This window comes from Bombus fervidus, chromosome 9, assembly GCF_041682495.2.
Source record: "Bombus fervidus isolate BK054 chromosome 9, iyBomFerv1, whole genome shotgun sequence".
Taxonomy (NCBI): domain Eukaryota; kingdom Metazoa; phylum Arthropoda; class Insecta; order Hymenoptera; family Apidae; genus Bombus; species Bombus fervidus.
This window is the reverse complement of record NC_091525.1, coordinates 10205110-10229958: the sequence shown is the minus strand read 5'-3', so window position 1 is coordinate 10229958 and position 24849 is coordinate 10205110. Positions and strand designations below refer to the sequence as shown.

At 37.2% G+C, this 24849-nt stretch overlaps 2 protein-coding genes across 6 annotated transcripts in view; one reads left to right on the top strand and one right to left on the bottom strand.

Annotated features, from left to right (window-relative positions):
- The window catches only part of Neur (E3 ubiquitin-protein ligase neur), a 121193-nt gene that overhangs the window by 17314 nt on the left and 79030 nt on the right, over positions 1 to 24849 (bottom strand). Inside the window, exon 1 of one of the 5 annotated variants that reach the window (XM_072010157.1) lies at positions 11667 to 12605. The exons of the other annotated variants lie outside the window; for them this stretch is intronic. Within the exon in view, the coding sequence (XP_071866258.1) occupies positions 11667 to 11763 (97 nt within the window). The 5' untranslated portion in view covers positions 11764 to 12605. Of the gene's footprint in view, positions 1 to 11666; positions 12606 to 24849 lie in introns of those variants that run through there. 5 annotated transcript variants of the gene reach the window in all.
- LOC139990719 (uncharacterized) lies at positions 12523 to 14606 on the top strand. The gene is given in 2 exon segments (XM_072010186.1): positions 12523 to 12806; positions 13676 to 14606. Coding segments are annotated over 2 exon segments (438 nt in total). The 3' UTR covers positions 13830 to 14606.

Sequence of the window (24849 nt, the reverse complement as noted above, 5' to 3'; positions counted from 1 at the left end):
AGCAGCCCGTATTCGTCTAAAACTCGCCACTTCAACAACTCGTAGCTAATACATATAATAAATAAAAGAAATAACGATTCGAGAAAGCAATAGAAAAATATAACAATAGAAAATATACTGTTCTGAGTGCCCCTCCCCATTTCATCGTGTTCCATTCGCAGTGACCATCCTACAGGATCGAAGAGGTGGCGATTACCAGGGTCTAAATGAAATCACGGTTGCTTCGGCGGCACAACGAACGAGAACGACGACGAGACGCAACGGTACACGTTGCCAGATTCCCACGCTGAATAGTGGACTGCGTCAAGGAAATACGCGTCGAGGAAACACGGTTCGGTGTGGATAATCGTCCAGGACTCAGCAACAGCCGCGTGTCCCGTTCAAATCGCAGAGCGTTTCCCGCGTGAAATCGAGCGATCGTCGCGCGCCAACTGTCGTCCATCCGCCGGAATTGAATCATTGTACAGTGAGACCAGGTAAGACCTTCGTGCTGGGTGGTAACGACCATGATGACGCACAGATGAATAAATCTTTCTCTCTCTCTCTTTCTCTTATTAGGACTTTTCTTGCGATTGTTGGAGGAAGTCGAAGATGAAGAAGATGCTGGATGATTCGTAGAATATGTAATAGCTACGTTAAAGTAGGTGATACAAATTTTCAATTGAAAATAACCATGGCGATTATTTGGAGAACGATAGATTGAGATGTTAGGGATTAACAAGATGATTGGAAACGTTAGAGTCGAAGGATGAAGAACGAAGGAGTGGAGTTAGAATTTGAAGAAGGCATCTAGTATAATCTTGAGCGAATCTTTCACCGTTATCGGTTTCCATCGATGCATTTTTATTGTGTTTCCTCGGTTACCTTCCTCTTTCATCTGATGCATTTACGAAGTCTTCCGCCGTATTAATCAATTGTATGTGTATATCGTCTGATCATCATACGTACGATTCTTCCTGTTTAGAAGCAGCAAGAATCTTAAGTCACTTTTACATGACACAATATCTCGTTTCACTGATAGTGTCAATGACATTTCAATGTAATTATGAGAATGAATAATTCATTTTATATAAGATACTTTTTATATACGAACACAAACGTGTTTAATATAACTTCAACAATCTTACAACATCAAAAAATTATTAAAATATCCAGAATCCAACTGAAAAAAGTCTCCCACCAAATCTTGGATATACGAGACTGAATGATACTGATAGATGAAGAAATAAATTCCTCTTCAAAACAATCTGTTTTAAAAAATTGCAAATGGAGAATGTCAGAAAAATATTTGTAAGAAAATTATATCAAACAGGCAAATTAACAGAACAAAGAAGAGCACGTGATTAGCTATAATTAAATAAAAAGGAGTTTGATCTTCGTGAAAAGATGCGTCTCGGTAGCAACTAGCGAGTATACGCTTTGAAAGCTGGTAAATCGATCTTGAAACGGATCATCGATCAACTGGACTCGTGCAGCAAACGCTTTTACGATTGCGGCGGGGTCATAGTCGATCATCGCGAATCTGGCCCCTTGACCTCGACCCTATCGATCCCCGATGATCGACGCGGGAACGTGAACACTGTTAATAAGCGTCACATGTACGCCTGGTAACACATGTGATCCTATAACTGCGGAGCAAATCTGATATAAGGGAGATCGATGATCCTACGATGCCCGACAAAGGAGATTTTTTAATTGTTTAACGAGATTTAGTGTCTGATAATTAGCGATAACGTGTTTCATTGTTGAGTTATAATAGGAGTAATAACTTAGCCGGGTTTGTTACATTACAAATTGTAATATATGTAAATTAATGTGTATTTATGTTAATTCATTGATGTATACATCAACGTGTATTTATATTAATTTATTAATATATTCATTAACGTGGATTTAGATTAATTTATTTATGTATGCATTAAGGTGTTGTTTTGCAACAAATTCTTCGAATTTAATACTAGTTTGAAAATGAACTTTCGTACTTTTGTCTTAGAATTACAAGAATTTGTATAAAATGCGGTTGGTGCATTATATGGGTGGATGGTATTTTCTAAGATTGCCATGTTTTTCGATAAACGGCTCAGGGGAATGAAGAAAGCCATCACTATCTTGTGGTCTGAGACCGTAGCACGGGTTAACCGCAGTCCCATACAATTAACATCTACTTAACATGTAAACCACTGCATCCTGTTTTCTTAATCGGCGCACAAGATCAGACTGTCATTCTCGTTGATACGAAATCGAAAGCACCTGTGTATGGCGATAGCTTCGAATGATTATTAATTTGTTTTCTATCTTAATTAATCCAACATTTTATGCTATTAAAGTTCCCATACACTATCTAATTAATTAAAGTATCATTTAAATTATCATTTAAGATTATTCAATGAATATTTTATGATAAGTAACGCAATACTAATTCTTTGATTTAAATTTATATTTTCTCCAAGAAATTCTCGACTGATTAAAGATACGCTATAATTTAATAGGATTGCTACAAATAAAAGGAAAAACAAAATTTTATTATCATAATTCTAATTTTGAGAAAAGGTCAATCAGATTTTATCCACTAAAAAAAAACCCACGATTACACTGAATCTCTTCCGTACGTTGCAATTCTCGGCAAACCATAGACAATAGTACCAACTTGACAGCGAAGCTTGAAAAGAAACAAGCCACAGTGAACAAAGTAAAATCATTGTGATCACGCTCGATCGTTGGTGCAACGAGGCCACTACCCTTCTACGCCCGATTTTCGCGAATCCCAAAGCTTCGTGATCCTGACAAATTACGATTCTCGCGGGCTGGTCGCAATAAAACCCGGCCAATTTTTCCCTGTTCTCCTTCAGGCATGTTCAGTCTTGGATGAAATTGAGCTGCGTTCTGGAACCGGTTGGTGCGAGTTGGACGAATCGAATCGATGATTCTAGATACACGTGCGATTCTTCGAGAAATCAGAACGAGCCCGAGGTGAATTTCCATGTGGTCGAATATATTGGTTGAAGAATATGATTAGGCTTTCTTCGTTCTGTCGGAGAGCTTTTGGAAAATTTTCGAGAAGCAGGTTTTGACCGGAGGATCGCAGAATTTCGGAAGAATTGAAGAAGTACGACAAGGAAGGTTTATTGTAGATATTTTCGTGTATTTGAAAAGGAATGATTGCCAGCTGATAGAGTTTGTTTAGCATGGAGAGAGATTTAATAAAAGAGTAGAACTGGAAATGCTGATTTTTCCCAACTATTTGATAGTGCATAAGCTACCAAATATAATAACAAAAAAGTATGTATAATAAGCTTCATTATACTTGTAACATTTTGTATAAGGAGAAGAAGTGCTGAAATAACTAAAAGTCAATTATCATGTACAGGAATTATTTTCTTCCTTAAAAGATGATATACTTTTTAAGGAAGTTTTGGAAGAAAATCTTAAAAAATAACATTGGTAAGCGCAGAACTTTCAGAATAAAAATAATGAGATACTAAAAGCGATGACCACAAGATCACCTGTCGTTGAATTAACGGTACAGCCGGGAAAGAAAGCGTTTGGCAGGTGAAAGTGAGCAAGAAAGCATAACAAAGACACGCTTAGCCGTCTGTTGATTTAGTGGACTATAATTAATGCCCCACGATGAAACGAACGAAAGATCTTTGATCCGATTCTCGTTACGAGAATGTTCCAGTGATCTACCATCATTCCACGAACTATTAGCATAAAATCTTGATATCGATTGTTTCTCATGAAATAATTGATCCACGTTTGAATTTAAAATAGAATTATATCGAGTCATTCGATTATCCTACTTGTTACAAAAGCTTGTAACATTGAAAAGGATATTTAACAGATTGTAACTTATAAATTCTTACACGAATTGGAACTCCTGTACCAAATTCGTTCCAAATATTAGCGAACATGATCGAACAACTTTCCACGAAACCAGACCAGTCGAGTACACATTTACATTTAATAATCGTCCTTTAGAACGCGTCTACAAGTCGCTGGACCATCGTTTGCGTGCAACAACGCGTTCAGCGGATTTAATCGCGAGCGCGTTTCGCCAGTATCGACCGATAGCTCGCGTAAATCGCGAGTCAATGAGAGTCTACGCTAGTAATTGGTCTATGCCCGCGCCTATGTTGCCATTCGCCGGTTCATCTCGTGGGAAACTCGTGACACACATTTGCACGGAAGTGTACCTCTTGTGGATCCTTGCATCTGACGCGTACTCCTCGCGCGTATTCAAAGATCCTGCGATCTTCGATCGAGAAAACTCGATGCTACCGAACGACTACGCCTCTTCACTATTTCAAGTTTGACTACTATTTTCCTTTCTTTCTTTTTGTGTGAGCATTTCAAGTACCAGCCTTATTGATTATTTGGAATGTTGCCTGTAGTGATTATTTCAAGCGTTATCTGATGACTATGTATTTGTGATTGTGACACGTAAGAAGATACTATAGTGAATAAATCATTATATAAATTGCGAATAAATCATTGTAAATTATTACTATAATGAATAATAAATTGCAGATGCTCGTACATTTAAAGAGTTTGCACATTAAAGATGTATTTTTCAAGATGATTAAGAGGGTCACTACGAACAGTTCTGTTCAAATTAAACGGACAGAAGCGAAGAAGTTTGTAACACCTGTTGTGATACCACATAAAGAAGAATTGAATATACACAAGGAATGAATATAAAAATCACGTAGAAAACGATCTTTTAAGTATCTTAGAGCAGTGTATATCAAATACCAAATATGAAATTTCTGCATCAATTTAATTTCTTTAGTTGTGCTCGCAAAAATGTTACACGCACATTCACAGTTTAATAACGAGTAAATTTCGTTTCGTTTAAAAAAATTGCAGTTTATCGTTATATTTAATTGCGTTAAAATACATAGCAAGTATTATAATAGAATCCACCGAGGCTCCGAATGTTCTAATTTGTGGCTTCAAACAACAACTCAAGCTTCCAGCCGAGCGACGATCGATCGAAAACGTTTCGTTTCTAATATACAGACGTTCTAACAGCAATGCCAAGCTAGAATACCACGTTACACGCCACTACACCTACCATTATCACCGGTGCCAAAGTGAAAGTAATTTGTTACATAGGGAGTTGGAGCGCCGATGTAACAATGCCCGACCGCCTTCGCGATGTGAACGCGATGTCCTTTGCACGATGTAAATAAACGGAGCCTTGACCGAGCCAGCCACCCTCCGCCTCCATTGACAGTAATAAGTTTCTATTTCTGGGGCACGCGAAAAATCTCTAGTAGAAAATTGCGCTCAACTGACGCTTCCTGCTGCTCGGTTCGTTCGACGAACCTCTTTTATCGCCAAAGAAAATTGTCGTGATAAGAAGAGTGGTCCGTTAGTGACACTTAGACCTATCAGTAGCATGTCAAGAATTTATTATCCCTTTAAATCATTGAAATAATATACGAAGAAGAATATATGAAGACATAAATATATTGATTTGTCCAAATTCAAATGATAAGTACTTTACAGAAGGCTGTTAGGTGTATAAGGATAGAATGGAAATGAAGTAATGGATATTTATAGGAGGCTACTACTTCACTGAATCGATCATCGCCCATAAACCAATCTGTATACATGAATTGACTGAACCTAGTTTCACAAGCCACAGAAGATCGCCAAACCACTGCCAGCAGCTCGTTGGCCAATAAACTTTGATCTCGTTTGAAGCAACGAAAATCTGGAAAGGATAATCTCATGGCTATTACGGTGAATATATTCTGACGAGCTGTCTGTTTTAACGAAGAGATCGTCTGAAAACCGAAATACATATACTCACAAGTAGATTGTGAATATTTATAGGTTGCGAATTCATATTTTTATGCATACGTCTGAAAGAGTAAAAACTACCCGAAGCTATATTTCATCTTCTAAATATGATAACAAATTCTTTACGTCAGATATTTCATATATTTTAGTACATTCTATGCATTCTATAAATATAGTATCTTAAAATTCCCCATAATTCCCTATCTCGATAGCAATGAAAGCAATCAAACTTTAGGTGTTTCATTCGTCAGAACGATCCGTCAGAGAACACGCATCTTCAACACTACGATCTAACGCAGCGCGCGTTCAACGATTACGCTTCGCTTTTCGTGGCGACCGACGCGGTCTAACCCGGTGGAATCAGCCACTCCAAGTACTGTTAAGCATCCGTGGCACAAGTGCCACACCGAGGAAGTTCCAGTAATGTTCGCCGTGTGTCGAGAGCAGCGTATACAGAGCCAGGAGGGGCCTTGTTCCCACGCCCGACGCCGTGATCTTTGCCGAGCTACTTAGTCCTCCGCTAGAACGAGCCTCTCCTTCCCTTTTCCCTCCGTCGTTTCTTTTCTCTCGTCCTCTCTCGAGATCTATGGCCGTTCCGCTGCCTGACTCACCGAAAGGTGAGCGTTGCTCTCTGTTCTCCTTGCGACAGAGAACTCTCTCGCTCTCTGCTTCTGCCCGCTATCCTAAGACCAGAGGATATACACCTCCTTCTTTTCTTGCCCCGCAATGACTATGTGGGTTACATAAGGTGGCAACGCGCGAGCCTTGCGGCACGTTCGTGTAATAATAACGCGTACCTGAATCGGTGAACGGGAACGGGAGCAGTGGTGGAGGTGGAGGGATGTTTAACGAACAGGAAGTCGCGTCTCAGACTCTCAAGGATGTTTCTGGTTCGGGATAGGATGAGGAGACTGGGGTGTTTTGCAGAGAGGCGTTGAGAGGGTTATTTGGACACTGTGTTGACGTTCGATGAAGTTTTGCGGATCCTGTACAAATACAGTGGCACTCCATCGTATTTATTACAATATTTGCTTACTAATGAATTGGACAAGTTTGGGTTAAAGTGTTGAGAGAATAGATGAAACAGATTTAAGTAAAGCATAGGTTAAGAAAATTTACGACTAGGTTAGTGTGTAACTGTTTTGAACATAAAAGGTATTAAGGGATGAGTGTAAAGAATGATAAGCCAAACCTATTTCTATGCTAAGGAGGTCGAAATAAAAATAAGTTATTGTTATTATTATTGATAAATTAGGTCAAGTATAAGGTTATATAATCATTCATATTTAGGAAATGAAATTTTAATGCTGCCAAGAAAGGAAATGAACAAGTTGGTGAACAAACGCTTCGGTGGGAAATAATGATATATGCAGATCTTTTTACTACTAAACTAAGTACTATTAAGTTACATATTCTATATCGTGCTTTTAAATTGTTCAAAAATTTTTGAGATAGAGAAAAGTAGGGAAGGATTGTCATCGATAGACATGACTTTTGTCTTTAATTTTATGCTAGTTAAAAACTCTCTGAGGTAAAGAAAAGCGACTTTCTGTTGCAGCTTTTCTTAAAATAATAAGAGTCCTTATTATTGTCTATCAAGAAACTTCGGTTAAACGAAAGATTAGAGTAGTAAAATTAATAGGTAATTCTCCAAATATATTCTCAAAATATTGGCCATCAAAATGCAATTTTGTGCTACTATATGACAAGGAAGCAGTTGCAAGAGGCGGAGACTTGTACGCATGGATAAGAGACGATGTTGCATCGTAACCATGCTGAGAAAAACAGAAGCTTATAAGAGAGAAAGAGAAGCTACAGTCTATGTCCATATGATATCTATGATTAAAGTAATCAGAGAAAGAAGGGAGAAGCTGCATCGCGTGCACGTGATGCACGTGATCATAAACAATCGGCATATTAAGCTAACATCTACACGCGAATGTAAATATGTCGAAATGATTAGAAGCGTGCAGGGTCTTCGAACTCGGCAGAATCGTCGGAATGCCAAGAAAATCGGTGTACACCTTCGATCAATGTAATCTCGAATCACGAAGGATAAACCGTCTGCTCGATCATCGACTGGCTTGCACGCTTCAGAGAGAACTTATCGATCGAATCCAAACAACAGCTACAATTTCATGAAGATAATATACATATTTTGGTATCGAGAATACATGCAACTTAACTTCTATCTATAATTTAAGTTTCTCGATCTTTTTCCACTTTTTTTCAAAGATAATTAATTAAAAGTTTACTTTTGTTAATTACGTGTAGAAAGAAACGAGAACAGTTTGAGATCAGAGATACGAGTTTTAAATAAGGAAACCGGAGAAATTTGAAGAAGAATGATATTAGTACTGTTATCTGAATTCCGTGTAGCTGTCTGTACGAGGAATGTTACCTGGTATGTCTTGAAAATTACCAACGATGAAACTACGAAATTAATGTTCTTATTTGTGTGTAGCAAACTAGCACTAGCTAATTTAGAAGAGGCTAAATTAAAATGATAATTATGTAGCAGGAATTTTTTGGAGGTACGAGAAATAAAGTATAAATAGTCAGTCTACAGAACTTCGCAGTTAATAATTAAGATGCTGTAAAACATTATTTCTTACAGAAAAATTCAAAGTCTTATTACCCAATCAAAACTTTCCTTTTAGTATGTACAATTAATTCCTCGTGTTAATTCCCACGTAGTTAATTTCAATTAATTAAAATTCCATACCTACTTTTCACCAAAGCAGAAGAAACATTCCACAATTAACATTTCACGTTCGTATTTATCAAAAATAGTTCCTACTCTTCATCATCGATAGAACCATCACACTTCGCACTTGTCGCTGAAGAAAAACAATTCCTAAATTCCAAAACTTCCGCCATGAACTATTTTTGCACCATTTTTCCCCTCCTTCCAGTGTTCGGCCCCTAATCATTGCCAAATGTTGCATCGCAAAGGTGTTCAGGGAGTTTCACCCTAGGGACGAGAACCTACCCCTAGGAATTCGCGCGAGAAATGCCCCAGAACGACAAGTGCATATTCCCATCGCGGCGCTTTTAACACGGCCACCATCGTTGACCAAGGAACAATCGGATTAACGAAGTTAAACGATAGGGTGGCCACCCCCTCCGCTTTGCATCTGTCGCGTTTCGCACGTAGAGGCTCGCGGAGACGTTGCGGGGGTGTAGCTTCGTCGATAGGAAAATAACAGCCGGTTTTTCACCCTGACAGCAGATTAACTATCGCAGACGGTGTAGAAATGAACTTCAAAGGGGTCGTGGATAGTTTTCAGGGGTGGTTAGTGATCGACGAACGGTGATGTGGTTTTCTTTCGAAATATCGGATCAAGCATCGTTCCATGGCTTATTAGAGGATCAAACGGTGATGTTGGTTTGGAAGGTTTGAGTTCGAACGTATTATACATTGAAATTGAAAGATTTTTAGAAGATTTGAAGGGTAGTTCTAGATGACAGATAATGGAAGTTTAGTGTAAAATTGCTTGTCATGTGTGGACTGATCTTGATATTGGAATATTATCCATGCTAGAAATAGTGACGTATTGATATTATTGTCAATATGGATTTCAATTTTGATAACATTATGTTGCGCGAACAATTTATCAGCTCAGAATGTAAAGGATTTTTACGCGAGATCTTTAATCTAACTTGAAAAATCAACAAAAGGATGGTTCTATTTTCTAGAAATAACAATATTGCTAAACGCCATACTGTCGGTGAATCACATCATCGCGTCATTAACCAAATACACATAATCTTATAGTGCTTGATACTTTAATTTTCGAAGAATTGTACGATGTCTCGGATACCTAATATCTTTCCTTTTTCTAACTAGTTCTCTTACTACACTGCACTAACATATCGTGTAAAATGTATTTTTTATGCAGCGGCATCAGAGAAAATGAATATTTCATTTGTGTGCGCGTTCAACGAACTAATTAAGTTGCGAACAAGCTAATTACCATCCGTTCACCTCTGATTAATTCTAACATAGACGCGTACCACGTTTTCCAATAGTCTCGCGGGAGTCTGATGCTCTCTAATGTAATTTCTGGCATTAATTAATAATTATCAAACCGCGAACCTAAAACTTTCAGAACCATTCGAGATTAGGCTAATTATCCATTCAAGTAACCCTTATTTGGACTATACTTTCCTAGTATATCATTCTTATTAGGATAATTAATTATTAATTTTGAAGCTTCGAGGCATAAAAGCAATTAGTTCGTTGTTGCTCCTCTTAATGAGTTACAAACTTGCAGAAAAGAAAAGCTCATGGAACATTATAATACGACTGTTTGCATAATTTATAACTCGTAACGTAGAATTCATTATGTAGTTCCTATTGTTTATGGCGAAAGAGATTAATAAAGTCACAGAGAAAATAATAATGGGAATAAATTTAAAAAAATGCGTAGCTTTAATAAAATTTAGTAAACCAATTAAATTTCAGTAAACTTGGTTTTAGTAAAATAAATCTTCAAATTTACGAGTACAGAAAAGAAAGAAAGCCTTTTCTATTAAAAACGTAATCGTTAAGTAGGATTCACCAGGGTCAAACAATTCATAACGCGTTGCGAACGATGACTCACATGCGCGCGCGCGATAGCTAATGAAATTCCACTTCCTCGCGCGACAAAGAAAACGTATGTCTCGCTTGTTGTTGCGTCGAGTCGTGCCTTGTGCGCTAATTCCATCAACTATCCGGTCAACCAGCGGATCCTTCAGGTCGAGAAACGCTTAACAAACAATATTCTTACTCATCTTACGAAAACATAAAAAAAGATACTGACTATCGTTCATTATAGTCACATGAAAAATTCACATGAGGGAACAGAGAAGCAGGAAAATCACGATTCACGTACTACAATGTGTTTTACGAACCGGCTGAGAAGAGAGTAACTCGGTCTTCTATTCTTCCTGATGAAAGAATGCTAGATTGAATAGAATATGGACGTTAGGTCGAAGCTATAGAAGCAACTGTGAATTAGAAACGAAGGCTGGATATTATAAAGCTTGATATGTAGAGTGGTTTGACGAATTTATAATACAAATTGGCTTGATTTGTTCATTATTGATTTGATTATTATTGTACATGTGAAACGTAGTTAAATAGTCTATTGGAAATTGTAGTAAGAACTCTGTGTTATAAAAATTGGATGTAAAATTTTATTAGTACTGAAATATGTATTAGAAGATTAATAGTTAGCCATTTTGTGAAGCTGCTATTAATAGCTGAAATTAAGTATATGTGATAAGATATAATCGATACGAACCTGTAATCATATCTCATCAAGTGCGACAAATGAATTATATAAGTTATTAAATATTCGTATAAAATTTGCCATATAAAATTAAAATATAATGAAAGTAATTATCAATTTAATTGATGTAATAAAGAGGGCTGTAAAATTATGCGAATTTATTATTCATAATTCGATTTGCCGCTGTAATTTACTGCTACTAAATCATTTACTAATTTATTCATTACTTATTGATGTTATATACAGTTTCAAAAAATATATATAAACTATACCGATTAAATTCGTATTTATTAATAAATGTTACAAAATAACGAAGAAAGAATGATAAAGAAATTAAGTTGAATGTTATTATATAATTATATAATTTATATTTAAATACAGCATGTAGGCGACATCTGTAACAACTCTACATCTGTGACATGGTGTATAACCGTTGATGTATTTATAAACGCGTAACGCATGTGGCAACACGCATGTGGGACACCGTAAAAATATTCGAAATCTTAGCAGGAGGGATCATTTATAACGAGGACAAGGGGGATGACGAAAAGAAGACGTATAGACATATTCTATACTCACCGAAGACATTTCCTAAGAGTCTGAGACGCGCCACCCTAGTGGCTGTATTGACGGTTAATGGTCTCCGCGGTCGTTGACAAGATAATGCCAGAGCCATTGAGAATAGTTACCAAGCACGCGTTTATTGAAATTCAAGAGAAGCCCACGTATTTCGAAGAACAAATTCACAACCGAAATATGCTCCTTTTAGAATTTCCTCGATTGCCTCTTTAGATCGAACTTGGGAAATGGGAAAGTAGGCCTCTCTAAGTGTCCCGAGCTGTGGCATTTGATAATTTGGTATTTTCTATAATATAAATTCGATAATCAAACGCTAGGTGCGATAATGAAACAGTTTACGACGCGCTTAACCTGGAAATGTATAATTTTGAAATACTAGAGCGTTTGAATATTCATATAACTTTCTACTATTTGTATACGATGATCCGATAACATACTTTTTCGATTAATAAGAAGAAAACCTCGCGAAATGTTATGAAGTACTCGTAGTAATTATTTCGAAACACGAGTTTGGTTCGTTTGCACCCGATACTCTAAACAATATATCGATCAACGGTTCTTCGATATCAAGTTTTTTCAATATCACGTTACAATTTCGAAATACCAAAGCATTTGTATATTTACCATCTATTCGTACACGATTATCCGTCAACATAGTTTCTCGAATAATAAGAAAGTAAAATTCTACGAAATACTGTCCAAATATTCACATTAATTGGTAATTGTTCCACAAAATGAATTTGACCCGCTTGCACGCGACACTATATGCAAAGTATCGATCGATGATGGTTCGATAGCGAGGTTTTCAATATCGCGCCACAGCTCGAGATCTCGAAAAGGAACTTTAAAGTAGGAGATGGCGCTGTGAGAAAAGCGGAAGGAAGGAAGGAAGAGTACCACGCGACCGACCCATGTTTGTTACCTGAGTTTTCTCGCGGTTGAATAAGGAGAAACGGCAAAAGGAGCGCGAATTCACGCAGAGAAGCCAGGAAAAGGCGGACAGCTTGAACCAAGCCACTACAACGACTGGCTTTCGTTGCAGAAGCAAACTCCCCATCTGCTCTGTTCGTTGCTGCCCCAACTCCCTGCTGTCATTACGTGATTGTGTGTGTGCGAGCACGCCCTTGTTCGTGTGAATATGTGCGGTTACCAATACACCTTGGCAATTCGTGCGTGGCGGCAGGCGGACGTTCTAACCTCTCGAAGCGGAAAGGTTGCGGTGAAATGAAACGCTATATATCTGGAGGATCTCACCTTGCGGATATCTCGTTGATAAGTAGTTACCTTATCTACTATTGCCCAACCGAAGTTCGAAGAACCGCTATACAACGATAACCATGAATACTTTAGCACAAGCGAGACAACAATCAAATTCGCGCGGTCGGTAATTGATGTATGTTTATCGCCGCATGGAAATTACCGATAAAGAAGAACATTATGAAAACAATGAGAACCCATGAACTGAACTTGTATCATCGGGTCAGAAGTGCTTCACGACGGTTTAGGATAAAATAATTGAATTGTGGAGAATTTTATTTCAATTTGTACTTTGTACCTTACGCGATAAAGACGTTTGCGTAAAATATACAATACAAATTAAAGTCAAATATGTTAAATTGTTAGCAGTTAAATATGATTTAAATATATGGGCTAAACTTTCATTGTAGAGTTGCATGAATATTATTGATAAATTTAATATAATTCTTTTCTTGTGTTTATTTAAAATATTTCTTTAATTTTTCCATAAGAAAATATATGTTTCATTTGATAATTTTTCACGTTGTAGGAAAATATAACCTCAATAGGATAGGAGAGAGTTGCATAAGATATGCTCACTGATTTAGAAGAATAAAACGGTGGCATGATTTTCCTAACCTCGACGGAGATTCAGACACAGTTAAGAGAAGAACAGAAAGTCGAAATTTCGAATCTTTCTTGACCTAGATCTAGACTTTTCAATAACGATCTCGATTGCAGGCAGTTGTACACGTATATATATATATTACAAGCGTCGTGTGCAAACGTACAAGGAGGAGCGTGTATGTCGCAGCTGCAGCTGCCTGCAGGAGCGGAACACTGGGCTTTGGGGATGGCAACGGTTGTGCACCACCTGGCCTTAGGAAGCCAGCACCGGGCCTCGGCATTGGCGTAGACTCTACTTGAGACGAATGACCGGATAAAAGGGGAATAGAAGAGTACAATAGAGCAACGACTTTCAAAATTCCGGCACCCTCCTAAATACCCTGACAACCTCGCAAAAATCGATCGATGGCTTTTAGAAATATACTTTTGCTTAGGAGATGCAATTTATTGCTATCTTTAATTGCATAATGTTAGATAAAAATTAATAGGACAAGTTATTAGTTAGTTAGGAATAATATTCAATTAGAAAAATATTTATATAATTTGGAAGATAGGCAATATAAATTTTCTACAGACTATGATTTAAATATTAATTTAATATTGAGAGAGTGTTCAGGTGTTAAGAGTTCATTTTTCATAAAGATGTTAATTTTATTAAATTAATTAAACTGAATAAATCTGTTAATTTGTAATTTCTTTAAAAATAAATGAATGAAATTTTAGAATTCGTTTCTCTAAAGATAAAAGTAATAGTGAATAAAAATAGATCAGTTTGAAATACTACAGGCAGGTCTATTTATAATACACTGACATTTTGCAATGGGAAATTAATTTAAAAATTGTTAGCGTACCTCGTTCTTTATATCATATCAAGATGCTTAAAAATAATCTGTAACAGACACATTTGTTAGTGAGACGAGTTTTGATTTTCTTTCCCGAGTTAACATATCTTCGGCTGTAGTTTTAAGTTCAAAATCACATCTGTACATTATTTGTCATAAGTAGAAGCTGGCGTCTCGGAATTACCGGTCGATCTATTTCAGTACTGTACAGGAGTCATAAATTATAATCTATATGTCTAGCAGCCAAATGTTGAGTAATGTGTAACATGAAAGATAATAAACAAACCTTTTACTAGAGATGCGTGTGGTTTCAGTCTAATGAGTATAATTATTATTTTATAGAAAATTCTTTCATAAAAAAAAGCATACTAAAACTAATAAACTTACATTAAGTATATCATTGGACATATTTTTGGTTATTACGTGAATTATGTATGGAGTGATTTCCTTTACAAGTTGATTCTTTATGCATCGATGGAAACGAAAAGCTTTATTGATAGATGGGCTACGATTCATTACGTTGAATGCACGACAAATGACGCAACACACAAATTTTCCCGCTTTACGAGCCAATAACTTTCACGGGGCATTACCATACTTGATCGCATTAATAGTCCTGAGCATAATAAGTCTCGATCGGATTAAGGGTAGCGGGAACCCCAGCAGACGCTTAAGACTGCTTAATAGAAACGTTATTTCCATGACTCTGGCCAGACACCCTCGTGGTATCCTCAAGGTAGAAATAACGCAATCGATCTTAAAATTCATGTGCATTATATTCTTTACAATACGTTGTAATATTCTTCGTAATAACGCTTTATACAATAATTCTCTATAACGTAAAGTTGTAAGACAGTAAAATTACAAAAGAATTGAAATTTGAAATTAAAAAAATAAGAAAAGGGTCTGAGAATTTCGAAACACTATCACATTGAATATTTTTCAAGAAGAAGAAGCGCAAGGCATATGATAAATTTTTTAATGGATGCATAAACATCCACAATCTTGTCAACCGTAAATCCCCTAAATCCCATAAAAATTCATTTTTATCTAAAGGAAAACAGGAGTCTTTGCTGGTTGGCTCCCCTTCAAGGATCACACAAAGAATAGCAAATTCTCCCTCGTTCAGCGAGTAATATTTTCCAGAATCATGGTGGGTTCGGCTTAATTCCCGTGAAAGGAACAGGGAAAAGAGCCGAGCGAATTAACGCGTTAAGCCTTCGTCGCGAGGCGACGCGCGATTTCTATAGAATTTCCACAACGGCGAGCTAGCAGGCGAGCTTGGAGGGGCAGTGTGTTGCGCAATCCTACGCCACCCCCGCCGCCTATCCGGCCATGGGGTTTGCGCGTTGATATCGCAATAGAAGCTGTATCGATCCCGGGCCGACAGGAGACCGGCTGTTGTCAGGGGGTTGATAACGATATGCAAGCTCTATAGACACAGCACGGCTAAAAGCTCCGCGGAGCTTTCAGCTTCTGTCGCGAGGGCAGCCTCCGCACACGCGGCTTCAGCCATTTTTCGCCAAGCGATTCACTGCGATTCAGCATGGATTTAAACTCTTTCTTCGAGCATGCAAATGGAAATCGAGGAAATGTTTGAGTTTTGCTCTAGAAAAGGAAGCTGGTTTTCGGTAGCCAGTTTCCTACACTTCAGATTATTAACTATTTTTCCTATTAAGTAACTAGTCTTGTTATAGGCGAAGAAGTAGATTGTTTTCATATTCTTTGGAAGATATCGTCGCAAACATCCTTTTAGGGGGTGAAACGTTTGGATTTTGGTCTGGAGGAAATAGATCTTTGGTAGTGTAGTTTTCTATATCTTCTTGGAAGGTATATAAACTCTATATATATTTCTTACATATTACAGATATTTGGACATTTTGTAAATTTTATTCGCTGGTTACTGAAATGCTGCGCTGTGACATTATATCGTTTCCCTGAACGAGAGATTGAATTTTTAGTAGGATCATATCTACTGCAGTGTACATAATCTTGTAGCAATGATTTTGTATTTTCAAATGTTATCTTATGCGGTTGTCACTGAATTGTATTTATGATTATATTATTTTTATCGAATGAAAAAGTGGGTTTTTGCTTTAATGGATGGCTTTGCAGATCTGTTAAAAGCTCCATAATTTCTTATATATTATGGTTCTTAGATATTATTTTATTCAGTTGTTACTGGATTATTGTGTTTTGTTACCGTACTATTTTTACTGGTAAATTGGTTTCCTGTTAAAAGTTTTGATATTATTATTCTACACATATTCGGAATCTGCAAAAATGAACGATCAATATCTTCTTTATGCTTCGATATATCACGAAATATCAAGAAAAGCTGTTTGCTGAATCGACAACTCGTGATTGCAAGATAGCGTAAAAATCATTTATGGAAGATGAATGAAGGGAACGTTTGATAAAAATAAAAATCGAGGGAAAGAGATAAGTTTACTTGGATCTTTCATCGGTGATCAACGATGATGAATTTGTGCACACGTAACGGAGGAATCATTTTTCCGATCGAAGAGAATTCTCGAAAGACGAATGAATCTTTTCCTCTATGTTCGAGTCACTCTGAGTTTTCCAACGAACTGCGACCAAAAAGGATATTACTTTGGAAAAAATGTGAAACGCGGAAGAGCGTGCCTGGTGTCGGCGGATCGATAAGCGGAGGTTCGATAGCTTTTAGAGTGTTCTGTCGATTTATTTCGAGCACTTTCCCATTAACGTTTGTCGGCGGATTGACGAACGATAGAGGCCGGAAAATCGGACAGAAATTGGAATGAAATGCTGCACACAAGAGAACGACCGAAATAAAATTCTCTTTTAATTGCTTCCTTGTTTATCCTTTACCAGAGATTAAATTCCTTTTACGAATTATTGAAAAATTGTTGATCGATTCTTTGAACTTGGATAGTTCAATAAAATAGGCAAACCATTAACCATTTGCCTTCTTAAAAATTATAAATAACAATTCAGATGTTACAAAAAAAGAAAGAAAGGTTAATGGTTATACCTACACTTATTACGAACGGTTGAAATTTGATCGAAACCCAATGGAGGATGATGAAACACGTCCAATTTCCATACCTGCGAACAGATGGTCGATTTTGCGCGTGCTTCGGGAAAGGAAAAGGCACCTTGTTGTCATCGGGATTTGCATGTGAATTCCCATGAACACGACGTACGGATATTTTTTGTTCGTTCAGCTTCTGGCGTAGAAAGGAAGGAAGGAAGGAAGGAAGGAAGTAGGAAAGGAAGGGATCGTGTGAGGGGAAACCATTCGAGAAACCAGCAACTTCCCCTCAGGATATTATGGCAGATGGGCCGTGAAGCTTATCCCCCTTAAGATCCTAATGAATCCGCGTGTATAATCCGACCATATTGTGTAAAGATGATTAACGTGGAGAGTAAGAAGAAATTTTTGAAAAATTCCCAGGTGTCGTGAGGTATTTCTTGTTCTTGCGATTACTTTTTAAATTAAGAAATTTTTTTCGAAGAATTCAGGAGGGTTCTAGAGATTTTTACGTGAAATTTTAATCATGTAAATTATTGTATTAATTAATGATTTCAATCTTTTACTTGTTTATTACGGAAAACTATGTCTAGAGGTTCGAAGTGAACAACGAAATTAGATTAATAGTAAATTCATTTCGTATGTTTAATGTTGCAAAAGTGCTGCTCATATTGGCCATCGAACACAACGGATGCACTCGAAGTACGTGTTATTCAATTTGCAGATTGAATTTTGCTGAAGTCAACGCAATGGGAAAATTAAACAAATATTTAAGAAAGCCAAACTATAGATATAAATTAAGAGAAGTATATGAAACAACGATATAATAAATTATATTACAAATTAACAAACCATATGATCTACAAGCTATTTAAGAATTAAATAACCCGATAGAAGATCAGATTTAGAAACACTAAACTGAACTATAAATTAAATAAACTATATGAAATAAACAATATAAAAAATCATATAAAATGATATCTACTACATAAAATATGAGCTACGTAACAAATTGACAAACCATATAATATAAACTAAATAAAAAGCCAACAGATTAAATAAACTATAAACTATAGAAAATACTTAAACTCAAATACTGTAAAAATTATTAACGAATTAATATTAGCCCAAACGAATAAAAAAATACCAGACTTGCATCAAAGACAAAAAGATCAGAAGCAAATAACCAAAAATAAACCTTCCACTCCACAATCCTCCGTTACTTCTGCTTTCAATTCATTTCAAGTACCAACATCAATCTTTGGATATTATCGATTCATTTGCATCACAAAAAGCATTCTGAAATGCCAAGACGCTAACAAGTCGCCCGCCATCAAAGAAAAAGGGGTCGCGAATTACACGAGATCGTCTTGAACAAGGGTTAGGCCTAATCTCCATAGAGCTCGTTGATTAATCAGGATAATTCAATCACGACAAGCCGAACGACGAAATGTTCTTCGAAGACTGTCGAGTGGCTATTTGATGTTATCACGGATCGTCCATCGATGCTGAGATCGCTCGAGTTTCCAGACTCCGGAAGAAAAGCTTGGCTAAGGTATAATTAGAGGATAAAAAGGAGCTGAAGGAAACGGTGTGCATGAGCGGATTAAGACGCCGCATCGGTTTGAACGTCTTTTACTCATCCAACGTTTATTGCTCTCGTTGCTGTGTTCACCGGGAACTTTCTCGGTTTACGCGGGGGTCAATGGTTCACCGTGGTTCTCAGTTTCTATGGAGATGTCGACGGTTTACTGCGCGAACATTGTGCGTCCACTTTTTGTGAAATTACGCTTATCATATGCAACAAATAGTTGTTTTCCTTATGCTGTATAAATATCACATTTGTATCCATTTCATAAGTCTGTTGGAAATAATATTTTTGTTCGTCCTTTTGTTTATTTCGAAATATTTTCATGAGATCCATTTTTGTCACTTCAGGTTCCTGAAAAGAATCAGCCTGCTATTTGCAACCCATTTTATAGCAGCATTGATAAAGATAAATATGATAAATACAATGCAAAAGGTATTTCGATTATAACGTATCATTGAGTTTTTAAAATTGCGTTTTTTTTCGGGAACGCTAAAGGTGGACGTATAATATTTGTGCAGTAAATCATGCGATGTATGCTTTGGAAAATATTCTACATTTTAGCTCTCATCTAATTATCATTCGGTCGTTTGGAAACATTGTCTGAACTCATGGTCTGACAGTATAAATGTGTATGTATATTTAATACTATAATTAACAGAGCAGTTACAATCAGAATGGTTTCGGGATTTTTTTAAGGGTTCAAATAATTTCGCGGAATAATGCACAAAGATGCATTTTCAGGGATTTGGATAATTTTTTAAACAATTTGTGGACGGAGGCTCGTCTCCCTTTTACGCTGTGTATTTTCTCATATATCGTTCATTTCAGTTTCCTTGGTACAAATTTCGTGCTTTACTTGTCGATGTTTCATTTCGGTCCAGGAATATCCGATCGAGGATTCTGTGTTTATTTAAAGTGTACATATTATAGTATATTATATTAAGTGTACGTATAGATATTCGAAAATATTAGAGCATGTTTGACAGCTTCCATACGTTTACTTCCTTCCAAATGAAGTAGATAGAAATCGTTAAAACGATGCTATTAATGCGTCAACTTGGATCTACCATGTCAGTCCGCCGATGATCTTGCGAAGTCTGAACAAATTTAAATAAATTTCGGTTTTATAGCAACGGAGAACCGAAAGGGAACCAGCTGCCAGCAGGATGTCGATAAAACGTAACCTTCATCGTTATCAAAATACACGTGCATTGCGATATTTTGGAATTCCAGTGGTCTGTTCGCGTTTCATTCGATTGTTGCTAAGAATAGTCAATGAATTCGTATTCCTTTATTTTCATAAAATAGAAAATCTATTTCTCGCCGAATACGATAAAAGCGAAACGTTATAAGAAGATATGAAAAAAAAGAATAAATTTATAAAGGTAGAAGTTACAACCCCTTTACCCTCCGAAAAAATTCCACCGCGTTATTGTATCCCGTACAATTCCTCCAAATAAAATCTCAGTATTTCCAAACACAGTCAACGTCCCCAGGATTATTATACCGTCTTATTAAACCTTACACACGAACAAACCTTACCAATATATAATTTGAACACAGATGGAACTACGATTCAAACAAAAAGCACTCAATCTAACCCATTATGTCCAACAACTTCCTAGGTACCCATAACTTCTCATAATCCTTCTCCTAACCTTCTTCTTCTTCAAGTACCGCTACACCACCTTAAAATCAAACCGAAACCTCGACCCAACCTCTCTTCATCCTCTAAGCAACCATCTTGAAAAAGCTGGCAAGCAAGAGGTCTCCTCAATTCTCGCGATGTAATTAACAATTAGCGAGGATCCTCGGCTCCGGGACCGGGGCTAATTGTGGCAATTACAGCTGGTTCCCGGCCAACTTCCTGCGATCAGCAACGATAACGTTGACAATGTTGACCCCGGGTACAACGTTGTGGGCGGGTTGAAGACGCGTTCGCAGTCACCGATCGCACGTTCGCCGACACTTGAACTCCTGACACACGACAATTAAATCATCCACTCGTTGCTAGTCGTCTCGTCTCGCTTTCAGGGCGCCACGCGGGATAACCAATTGAGCGTAGGCCGCGACCAATCGCCTCCGTTGTCCGCGTTCGCCGGGTTTTCGCCAGGCGGACGAGGGAAACTGACAAGAATTCGACCGACTTCCGGCGATTATCGCTGAATCAGCCTGCAGTGGCCTCGGACGGACGGACACGTGGCTCGCGAACTTTTAATTGGGACCTGGCTGCCAGCAAGAACTTTCAAGAGTTTGAAGCGTAGGGGATGAGAATTACGACGAACGAGATGGTTTCAGCGAGTTTTTAGGGGAAGAAGGTGCGTACTTAACGAAGCATCCGGGTGAACAGAGAAGCGGAGGAAGGTAAATTTACGGTTGAAGCGTGGTTGATCTTGTTGGATTGCTTTGGCGGATTTTTCTTGTTCTCGGGTAATTTGAGTAATTTCGCGAAATTTCTCTGCTCCTAACGCGAAAATTGCGCGTTACACTTTCTTCCGGCTTTCATCCTTTCTCGTCTATGTTGCTCTGCGATTTGTATATAATTTATTTCATTATTTCGTATACAGGAAGGGTGGCGTATAGGGTAGAAAGAAATTTGTCTACTTCAGAAGCGAAATTAGCGGGGTTGTTCCTTTCTCGAGCATTCGCCTTCTCTCGTCTATGTTGCTTTATAATTTGTCGATATTGGTGTGTTTTATTAATGTCTACGTTCGTAGTATTTTGTAATAAGCTTGTTACAGATTTTTGTCTGATTTTCTCGCTTTAGCGAATTTTTCTTTCTCTGCGTTTATCGAGGGTAGAACATGTTCTTCTCTAGTACATGTTGCTTGCTGTACGAAACATTAGTAGGTCGTTCAGTGAAGCAGAATTCTAACGGGGTACGTTCACTTAAAAAATTCAGGTTGGTCCCAATATATTCTGGTCTAAAAAGTAGAATTTCCTAATCTTCCATCTCGTTAGTAGACCGTTTGTTCTAATGCCTCATTTTAAACGCACGCATGCAGAAAATCTGAAGGTTTCTCCGCGATAATATCGCTTTTCCTGTATAATATGGAAAATCGTACGATGATCTCTAGCTACTTCGACTCGCAGTATGCGCACCTTGATTTTTTAATCTGATAAAATGAATAATTCATCATAACCACGTACCATACGTAGATACAATAAATCTACTTGTGCTTCTACGTTCACGGTATCTTCGAAACATCTACAAAACTGGCATTCTCAACTGTATAATTACTCCTTTTCTCTGATATCATAATTACGAATTCAAATTGAAACTTCTTAGAAATTTCAAGTTGTTCTTCGTATTAGGTAAGCGAGATTTAATACGAAAGATGTAATTTAAGTCGTCTTAAAATTCATAGTAAACGAAATAGCATTAACAGAGGAGAAAAATAAAAATAGGAAATAATTCCTAAATCCAATGCATCAATATATCTGAAATAATTTCCACGTTGAGAGATACAAGCGTCTGCGAATTTTATAATATTAGTTTAATCCTGTGACCGCATCCGAAGATACACCTATCTATCTACAATAATTTCAACATTTCAAAGTATAAAAGCCTGTCTAAAACATTTCATAAATTCAAAGATGTACGAATCTAAACGATAATTTGTTAATTCAAAGAAATTTCTACATTCAAAAATATACCAGAAGCCTGTGCAGAGTATATTTTAAATTTAAAACTTTACTTTTACTATATCTTTCGTATCACCCAATTTAATTTAATTGTTGCGGCTGAGATAACAATGCGCTACACTTGTTTCACGTCGAACAAACAAAAAGAGAGTGCTAGAGAAGCTGATCGAGAACACTGAGCGCGACTGTTCAAAAAACCGCCACCGTTCAATTCCCGTTTGGCAGCGCGGACGATTTCGATTTGCGGTTTCGCAACATTTGTTCCATTAAAGTCTAGAGTCGGTCCCGTGTTCCCTGGAGTAATATGCGTCTCGAGCGAAGGGCTGGAAAGGGACATCCCTTAAAAAAGTCAGCCTCGAAGCGAGGGCTGAAAGGACCATTGTCCCCGCGGTAACTAACTTTGCTCAGACAAATGACTCATCCCTGCCGGACGATAAGACGAGAACGAGATCAAACAGATGGGATTGAAAGATAAATTTAACGCTTGAACGTGAAAAAATGGCCGAGGAATAAAATTAGATGTTGATCCTATTCAAACGTTTAATAATAGGTCAGATTTATGGAAGAACTTCGGTGAGACTTCAGGAGTGTAGGCTAAGAAGTTTCATTCAATTCGTTTAATTTTATTCCGCGAGATAGAAGAATCGAAGGGTAAAAAGGGAATTGAACTTTTCTACCGATGAACTGAAGCTTTATTATTGACGAACGGAATGAAGTATCGAAGTTAGTCTTCCCTGTCTCGGTGAAGTTGTTTCGCGATGTTCTTAATTCTGTTCTTTCACCTCTCAATTTAGCAAAGATATGGAAATCTTCATGCGCATTGATATAATTAATTACGTCGGCATTCTTCCGTAACTGTATTAATCTTCTGAAGACTTGCATGCCTGTTAATCTTTAAAAAGATTAGCAAAGAGAAAAATGACTGAAACTAGTAAAGATAACAGACAAGCAAAATCGATACGATTTTAACGGTATTAAGGAACGATAACTTAATTGAAAATCGATAACGAAAGATAGACAGGATTTATAAAACAAGCAAATAAGTTACCAAGACTCTTTTCCTATAATGCTTTCTTCAAATTCAAATGAAATTATCGCGATCCGTTGCAAGGTTGCGGAAAGAATTATTTTCCTTGGATGACAGTGACCGTTCGCTAACACAGATTTATCGACAAACAAGTGCAACGATATCGAAGAATTGATAGGGAGAAACCCAGAAGCTGCCAGGCGAACGCTCTCGAGTTGAAAAATGGCTTCAGCGCCTCGATGTCTCAACGTTTGTTCCATTAAAAGAACGACGAACGCTCCCGGGAGCAGTAGAGCATCCACGGAGAAAAAGGAAGCCTTAAAGAGGCAACCTCGATAAATCTCGGCGAAGGGTTCTCCGTAGCAGAACCGAGAGATTCAAGATGACGACGCGAGCAAAGTGCGTTGTTGGTGAAAAAGCTCGCGATCGAATGGACCACGTCCCCTTTGTCCTCCTGTCGACGACAGATTCTATTTCTTTCAGACTGTTGCTAGCAAAATCCACCCGTTTGTTACGCTATTATTTACAACGTAACGTCGTTTGTATGAAACTGTTTGATGTTTTTGACGAAGATTTCATTAATTGCGATTTCCCATTCAAATAATAGGAATTCATATTCGTAGAAAGAATTGGCGAGAGATGAGTTAACTGGACGTTAACTAAAACGGAATTCCAATAAATTTCATTGTAGCGAAAAATCTTCAATTTGGGATTATTTTCCTTTAACGTTGTCGATATTAATGTATCTTTCTAATGGAATATTTTTGTGATTATTTAGAAAACGAACGACATATTAGCGATCCTTGATGATCCTTTCTAATCAAATTTCTAGTAATCCTTTCATAACGATAAATTAAATAAATTAGAAAAAACGAAGCTATCTTTCGCTATTTAAAAAAATAGGAAATTTATTAGTATAGAATTAATATCAAACGTAAATTTATTTTTCCAATTTCTATGCTAGAATTTCGGAATCTAAAATTTCTAACATTTTGCGAATTCTATTTTCCAGAAACCAAATAACGATAATTTTCTTAAATGCTTTGGATATTTGTAATAAAATATTTTTATAACAGGATAACGTTAATTGTAGAAAGTTCGTTATTGAGATCGTCGCAGTGGACAGCTGGAGAAAATAAAAATATATTCCTGCGAGAGTCGACAGCCGAGAATCCACCCTTTAGTTGAAGAGTTCATCG